The sequence below is a fragment of the Salminus brasiliensis genome, chromosome 5, assembly GCF_030463535.1.
Source record: "Salminus brasiliensis chromosome 5, fSalBra1.hap2, whole genome shotgun sequence".
Lineage (NCBI taxonomy): Eukaryota > Metazoa > Chordata > Actinopteri > Characiformes > Bryconidae > Salminus > Salminus brasiliensis.
The window spans coordinates 17473060-17481744 of NC_132882.1; the positions used below are offsets into that span (position 1 = coordinate 17473060).

Sequence of the window (8685 nt, forward strand, 5' to 3'; positions counted from 1 at the left end):
ATAAATAAAAAGAAAGAAAATAATAATAATAATAATTATAATGATAATAATAATAATAATGATAATAAGATGATTTATGGTTAGTAAAAAAAAAAAAATGCTGGTTTATTGACATGTTGTCAAATTAGCATGACATTTTAGGCCACTCCAACGAACGACCCCGATCTGCTCCGCTGCCTCACCGCTGCATTGCTTTATCTGAACTCCAGGCGGCGCTGTTCGGGCCCTCCGCGGATCCTCTGCTGAATGCGGATGTGACGCACGGCGCGACTGGGCTCTGCGCAGCGTTTCGTGGCGGAGGATCGAGAAACAGCGACCAGAAGAGAAACACAGCGGAGCCGCACACCCACCTGCAGCCCAAAACAACCACACACACACACACTCACACACTCACACAGCCGTAAGTGACCGTCGGTGCTAAAAGGTGTGTATTCGTCCTCTGTCCGAGGATCCGTTGTCAGGGTTTATTATTGCTGTAAGGTGCTGGACCGCCGCTGGTAGGGGGAGATCAGTGGTAAGGAGAACGAGCGAGGATGCGAGGTGATGATGGAGCAGCAGCAGCAGCAGCAGCACAGACAGCGGCCTACTGCCACTGCAGGGGTACAGGGATACACACGGCGTGCAGGGGGCTGGTGTTCAGCCTCGTTCAGAGTTAGACTGTAGCGCTGGCTCGAGAAGTTTAGTCTTCAGGCGGCGTTATGAAATATTAATCGGCGTCGGTTTGCGGCCGAGAGCTCCCGATAATTGGGAAAGCTCGCGGTGGAGCTAGCAGGCGACACGTTCACTCAGCAGCCCCAGAAATGCCTCCTCGATTCAGGAAGAAACGTGGAGCTGCATGTTGCGTTGCGAAAGTTCATTGTTTTGGGAGGGACGTTGAAGCTGCAGCATGTGAACTGCACATGCGACACGAGAGCAGAGGGGTATGTCTGAACGCATGGCTGTGAGAGCAGTATTTGGCTTGTCCCTCTGTGCAGCACCATGTGCCTGGCGCTGTGGACTGTTGTGAACGTCGCCGAAGGGCTGATTACCTCACAGCCTTACAGTTTACTCGTGGCCCACTCTGAACTGATGAGTGAAGCTTGTTCTAGGCTATAACAGACCAACAGCACAGCCATGATCTGCTATGCTTTTAGCAAACAAAGAAGTCTGTATAATAGTGCAAAGGGTCTCTGACCTGTAACAATGGTGGAACCATATTTGGTACTATTTATAGAAGCATTTTAAAGGTTCTTTAAAATACAGTGCATGGCCAGCTTCTGCATTATAGGGAAGAACCTTTATGTAAAGTCTCTATAGAACCATTACAGCCCAAGAGGGGCATAATGCAAGCATAGTCAGGACAGGATGTTGGATGATCATCACACCAACTCATTGGACAGAACTCTACAGTTCCACTGCCCCACAGATCAATGTATGAGGGATTTATCCTCTAGTCCACGCTTGGCATTAGGCATGGTGACCATCGGTTCATATTTATCTGCTCTAGAGAGTTTTATTCTATTGGCAGGAATAGACAAGCTGTGTGTGTGTGTGTGTGTGTGTGTGTGTGTGTGTGTGTGTGTGTGTGTGTGTATAGTTGAGCATATGTGTTAGAAATAGCAATGTAAAGAATGCATTCATTTGAAGGGGTGTCCACAAACATTTGGACATTTGGTGTTGCTTTAGGAATATTTGTACTTTTTAAACACTGAACAACTTTATGCCTTATTAGAAAGCGTAATTGACCCTGGTAGCTTGATCATAGAGCTATATAGTGGTACCTTGGTTATAGTGTGTGTGTATATGTATATACTTACAGAACAATGATGATTAATAATAATAAATAGAACTATACTGACTGAATATATTTTTATTTGTTTCTATTTATAAAGGAGCAGAGAGATCAACACCATGAATCCTGTCTACAGCCCTGCACCAACAGGGGTTCCTTATGCCAACCCTAAAGGAATAGGATACCCAGGTACACAGTGAAAAGCTTCCTGTATGTTTGGTCTTCCCTTGTAAATACAAGTGAATTGGTAGTAAATTGAAAATCTTTGTTTAAAAATATTATTAATGTGTTTTTTAATAATGAACTGAATGGGACTGTGTTTTGTCTTGCAGCTGGGTTTCCTGTTGGCTATGCAGCAGCTGCTCCTGCATACTCTCCTAATGTATATCCTGGAGCTAACCCAGCATTTCCTACAGGTAAGAGAAGTTTATACTGCATGGAAGGCATCTTAGCTATCTAATTGTTATCCTGCGTGGAACCAACAGAGCTTCCAGAATTCCATTTCTCGCTCTTATGAATTTTTACATAAGCCAACATAAACAGTATATGTGAATTTACCTCTATTTAGGCCTACATGGGGAAAAAACTATTTAATTTAGTGGTCATCTTTAATCATTTTCACACAGGAAGTACAATACAGTATTTATTTATTTTTTAGCTGGGATGTGTGTTCTTTGTTACTGGCTTTTAAACAGAGGTTCAGAAGTCACTCGCAGCACAATTCTGACTCAATTACTGCTTTAAAAGTAGACATTGCTCTTAATTTTACATTCATAGAAGTATAATTATGTAATCATTATACATATGGCAACTCCCTAAGCCACACAGCCTGTTTTTTATATGTGCCATAAAGCATAGTTACTCTGAGTGACAGAACCAAGCTCGTAAATCAGTGGAATGACACTTGTCACAGCTTTTGAGTAAGTTCAGCCACACATCGTTGTAAAAACACTGTTTTTAAATCACTCTGCATTTTCATTTGCCTTTGTGTGGAACGCAGGACAACATGGGGGGCGGGGGGGGCTGTGACTTTAAATAATTACATAATAAATATTTTCTAGATTCATTGTATGGCTTGTAAGGCATTTCACAATTAAGAAAAAAAGAATGATTTAAACATTAGACAGGTAAACTGTGGAACTGAATTACACATTCTGCCATTGTACATTTGAACAAGGCATTTTAATCCTGATTAAATTGTTTGGAATTAGCTAGTCTAGTCTCACACTATTTAGACTTTTCCCCACAAACAGGGCTGACTGTCAGTCAGTCTCAGCTCTCTGTATACATCTAAAAACCTATTCTGCTTTTCATAAACAGTATGATTGACATGTGACTTTCTTTTTAAAAATGGTGACAGAAGTGTGAAGAGTTTATGAGCGTGTTTGACCTGATCTGCCAAGCTTTGTTTCATATTTTCTCTACAAGTAAAACATCAGTGGCAGTTTTGCTGTAAGATAATGACAGGATTACTCAAGACATGGGCATCCATTTGTCCACAGACAGGCAGATAGTTTTACCAATGCAAGATGGTCTGTGGCACTGTGCCTACAATTTGCTATTCAATAAAGATGAGGAACCAAACAAATAAAATGTATTTCAATAAACAACAATAAAATAAACGGGCACATTGTCCAATAATTTATAAGGATGTATAGATGTATATTTGTCTTTAGATAAGGTAGGTTATTTTCTGTCTTCACTCGTTGAACATAGGCCTTCCCCAGAGCAAGTTCTTGCTGCAGGGAGAGTCCTCTTTGTGGCTTCCTGTCAGTGAGTGTGCAATACTACACTTGTTTCACAATAAGACCCAGTTACTGTGAATTGCTGTTGCATTATTGTGAGGTCTACAAAAAGCACAAACTGACAATTTTAATTCTTACTAACAGCTGTTTTGGAAAACAGTGAAACAAACATAAAGGATCTCTTTGGAAAATTGGTTATTTTTTGCATTCTACTTTGCAATATATAATTGCACTCTTGCTTTAATTTTAAAATGTCTTATTTCAGAACCAAATGCAAGATGGGGGGGCAATAGATCACATTAAGAAACTATCAATTCAGATTTAAGACAGTATTTATTTATTTATTTATTTAAGGAATATGATGTTTTTGACAATCTTGAAAAGATGGGTGTTTAACCATCCTTTCACAACTTTCTAGGTTATGCTCCAGGGACACCATTCAAAATGTCCTGCTCCCCAACAACGGGTGCTGTCCCCCCCTACTCCTCTTCACCCAACCCATACCCTGCTGCTGTGTACCCTGTGAGGAGCTCCTATCCTCAACAGAATCCCTATGCTCAGGTAAATGGCCACAGAGGATCTACAGATGTCTGTTTTGTTTTGTTTTTGTTTTTTTTGTGTTTTCTTCATTCATGTAGAGGTGAAGCTGTATCAGCTGATCTAAAACATGTGTCCTTTTCTCCACAGCAGCAAGGCACTTACTACACACAGCCCCTGTATGCTGCCCCACCCCATGTAATTCATCATACTACAGTGGTTCAGCCCAATGGCATGCCAGCAGCTATATATGCTCCTCCCATCCCTCCTCCCCGTCCTAATGGAGTCGCCATGGGAATGGTAGCAGGCACCACTATGGCGATGTCTGCTGGTAAGTGAGAAAAATGTGGTGTGAAATGTTCTGTAAACTAGGTTCTGATGATGAGCAAATCAGTACATGCATTACAGCAGTATTTACCAAGTTTATCAGTTTTCAAGAGCTACAGTTGTGATTGGCTGTCTGTCAGGGGTAATCACCTAAGCAAGCTGTACATTGTGCACATAGTGCAAATGGTTCCACATTTTTGTGGCTTCTGGACCTGTTTATAAAACTGAAAAATGATCAGTTTGTTCATAGGGTAAAAGTAAGTGGACAAGCGCAATTTTATATTTGTCATTGAGTAAGTATTAAATCATCAGTTATTGACTGTTGACAATTTAAGGGCCTGAGACCTGAGGGACATTTCTATTGGGACAGTGCTTCAGACTTAAGATATCTGGCTAACTGAGAAACCCTGGAGACACCACAAAAGTAGGGTCCCAATTTCCCAAAGTTTAGGATGGTTCAATAGGATTATACAAATGTCTTTCAGGTGTAACATGAATAGCCTCTGCTAGTTTTCCCAAAAATGCCAATTTTTGTAATGGAAAAAAACACTACTGTATTGTGACACTTGGAATGTGATGTGCACAATGTATTGTTAAGTTGCTGCCAAGCTACAAGCATTGTTACACACAGACCAATCAGACCTATGTTTGATTCGGAGATTGATTTGGAGAGTCTGAAATGTTTTTCTCCATTCACTTTGGTTCATTTCGTTTCTCAGTTCTATTTTCTGAGCTTTTAAATGCAGACATTTAATCTTTGTTGCAGAGTGGTTGGTTGGTGTACAATGGCCTTTAATTGGGATGTCATGTTGTGTGTTGTCCTTCACCCCACAGGGACTTTATTAACAACTCACTCCCCAACTCCAGTAGCTCCCCACCCTGTCACAGTGCCCACGTATCGACCCCCTGGCACTCCCACCTACAGCTATGTGCCCCCTCAGTGGTGAACAGATGGCACTGTGAGTACAAACACATGTACTAAGAATATGAATATTGCAATTGAGACAGAATGCTGAAAAACCTGAACGCTCAGTCTGTAAAAGCTGTTCCTTTGTCTTCCAGGTCAGAAGATGGTAGATATGCATTCGCACAGTTCAGTATCTTACAGTTACGGTTGGGACTGATGCCACATGTGTTTCCAGCCAGTTGTTCTTCCTTCCAAGCATAATGTGAATCTGAACCCAGTTGGCAGAAGAAAGAAAATTGTGGAATGGGAGCAAGAATCTTTCCATTCTGACTACATTTGTTAGCATTACTCATGTGTTCTACGGCATATCTCATATTCGAAGACTAGCTCTTCACGCAGACTTGTGTTTTGTGGACTGTCTTGCAGTTTTTATAGCATTTAACTCTTAAAGTTGTAAGAAAAGAAGAGAGGTGGAATTAGTTTGTATTTGGAATCCATGTTGAATTGAATGCATGTATATATTGAAAATAATAATGCTAGCTGAATCTACCTGCCGTGATGCAAAATCATCAAATGGTTATCAGAAGCAAAATCCAAAGGATTAGGGTGAAAACAGCAACTTCACATTTCAAATGCAATGTCTTTATAGAAAATATAAATTGTTTTCCATTTAAAAAAAGAGAGAGAACAGTGAGTTTTAAACATACGTTTCTTTGGTTTTAATTTTGTAAGTGTAACTGATATGTTCCTATGTGGGTAAAACACGTTGTTGCTCTTCTGCCACTTTGTATTTGAAGGTGGGGTTGGGTATTTTTGATTTAGTGCCTCAAATACAGATATCCATTTCTGTTCTGATTAGTTTACCATTCCTCATGCTCTTGTTACAAATACTTGTTGCACATATCTGCCTGTTTGTTTGTTTGTTTGTTTGTTTGTTTGTATGTATGTATGTGTGTGTGCGTGTGTGTGTGTGTATAGATTGGTTGGTTGAGCTGCCGAACAACCCCCTTGTATTGGTGATGAGAGCATGGCTTATTTTTTTTGTTTTTGTTTGGGTATGTTAAAAGGTCTGACTGAAAGAGTGACCGTGAAATCATTGCTAACCGAATACATTTTAAAATGTAAAAATGTTTTATGTAGTCAATTTATAACACAAACATATTTGATAACACTACTGAGGACATAGTAACTTATGAGTCGTTTGGTTAAGAATCTGAAAAGGATCTTATTGCTTGTTACCTCAAGGTTGCACCATTATTGACTGAATTCCATTGTCTTTTTACTTATTCATATATATATTGCCTATGTCACCTTGGTTAAAGAATGTTTTGTAATGTTATTTTGTGTTTTCGTTTTGTATTTTCAAGAAAGACCAAAAATAAATACAATAATAAATACTGTCTTACTTTTGATTGTGTTACTTAAACAAACAAACAAACAAACAAAAAAGTAAAACGGAGGAGGTCAGGACGTTCATGCACTAAAAAGTGTGATGAGGCTCAGGTAATAACTAGCACTAATATAGAGAAGTAATTAAATACTAAAACCCAAACTATAATACTATAACTATATATAATTTGTATGTATATGTATATGTATGTGGTCCAGTAAAAACTTAGCTTTCTTTCTATCTATACTACTTATTTAGTTATCTCTATTTGGTTAACAACTCTGTCCTACCTACCTGCTTTCTTTTAGAATTAAATTAAGTGAATTAAATTAAATGAGTTCAATGTAAGAGTTAAAATGCCTTTGTGAGGCTGCTACCGCACCTAACCATGCATCTCAGATGAGCCTCCATTACCGGTCACAGTAATGTATGAGCTAGTAAGTTCCATACATTACTACACGCATTATTAACTTTACCCACAGCCGCGGTAAAGCGCTCATGAATAGGGGTCCGGTATTATGGCGTGTTTCAGACACGCTCAGGGCTGCAGCAGGATGGAGCATTGTGAGCAAATGGTTCCACATTTTTGTGGCTTCTGGACCTGTTTATAAAACTGAAAAATGATCAGTTTGTTCATAGGGTAAAAGTAAGTGGACAAGCGCAATTTTATATTTCTCATTGAGTAAGTATTAAATCATCAGTTATTGACTGTTGACAATTTAAGGGCCTGAGACCTGAGGGACATTTCTATTGGGACAGTCCTTCAGACTTAAGATATCTGGCTAACTGAGAAACCCTGGAGACACCACAAAAGTAGGGTCCCAATTTCCCAAAGTTTAGGATGGTTCAATAGGATTATACAAATGTCTTTCAGGTGTAACATGAATCGCCTCTGCTAGTTTTCCCAAAAATGCATTATTAACTTTACCCACAGCGGCGGTAAACCGCTCATGAATAGGGGTCCGGTATTATGGCGTGTTTCAGACACGCTCAGGGCTGCAGCAGGATGGAGCATTGTGACGCTGGGCGGCTTCAGAATATGGCATTAATCAAATCTACACAACGTTCCAAAACGGTTAAGCGGACGATCAGCTCACTCTCGAAACTACTAGCGCTAGCTCCGCTAAAGCCGGCCAGACACAGCGTCTAACTTCAATTTACCACTCGAAACAGCAGGGTGTGTAGATATTTATCTCTTTGAGCATAGGGGAAGAGTTTATCAGCTTAATATTCAGTATCAGTGGTTCGTTGTATTTTTGTAGGTGATTCCGGTCACAGCATCAGGGAAGCTGACGAACACCGAACTGCCCTCCGTTAGCGGAGAATTCCCCATTATAATGAGCTAGCTAGTCAAATGCGCTCAGTAACCACTAACTAGCTAATTTACAGAAACTAACGCTCGTCCATAGCGGCAACACTGGTTAACCAACTAGCTCAGCTTCCATACAGATCACGCTAGCTAGCGAGCTAACAGTGGGTTAACGTTAGCCACCTAGCTGCTAGCTGGCACTAACCGACAGTAACGGTTAACGTTACAATGCGTTTCGTCGCTGTAACGCTAAAACCTTGAAGCTTACTTTTTGACATATTTTAAAGCTGGAGGCTGTTCTTTACATAAATACATAGCTAAATTTATCAAAAAATAATCACGGAAGGACACAGAAATGTTAGCAAAAAAATGTTATTATTTAACAATGACATCCATTGACAGAAAGCTTAGCTATAGATAGCTTCCTACTTCTGTAAAATTGCAATTCTTGGAAGTTTTTGGGTGTCAGGGGAATTATGTCTGTGGAAACAACTTAAAACTAAATGTTTGAATAGTCTATTTATTATTGTTATTATTAGTATTATTATTATTAGTGTTATCGTTGTTGTTTACATAAACAGTTTTGTATTTTAAGGTGTCAGTATTATTTGTTTGGTTGGCATCACCCTCTTTTCAGTGTAAGTGGAAAAACACCATGAACTCAGATGGTCCCTCAGGACATGTTCAAACACGTAGAGA

The 8685-nt window shown here is 39.7% G+C and overlaps 1 protein-coding gene across 4 annotated transcripts; it reads left to right on the forward strand.

The window, feature by feature from the left end:
- The first annotated feature begins 260 nt into the window (after window positions 1-260).
- Window positions 261-6687, forward strand: fam168b (family with sequence similarity 168 member B). Of its 4 annotated transcripts, none has more exons than XM_072679676.1 (8): window positions 261-424; window positions 1872-1960; window positions 2104-2187; window positions 3488-3544; window positions 3935-4077; window positions 4204-4384; window positions 5215-5339; window positions 5443-6687. In XM_072679676.1, exons 2-7 carry the CDS (start codon window positions 1891-1893, stop codon window positions 5325-5327), a joined length of 648 nt encoding a protein of 215 aa, XP_072535777.1. In that variant the 5' UTR covers window positions 261-424; window positions 1872-1890; the 3' UTR covers window positions 5328-5339; window positions 5443-6687. The 4 variants fall into 4 exon arrangements, with proteins under 4 accessions (XP_072535777.1, XP_072535778.1, XP_072535779.1 ...); XM_072679677.1 differs by having other exon boundaries at window positions 4207-4384; XM_072679678.1 differs by lacking the exon at window positions 3488-3544 and having other exon boundaries at window positions 262-424.
- The last annotated feature ends 1998 nt before the right edge of the window (window positions 6688-8685 follow it).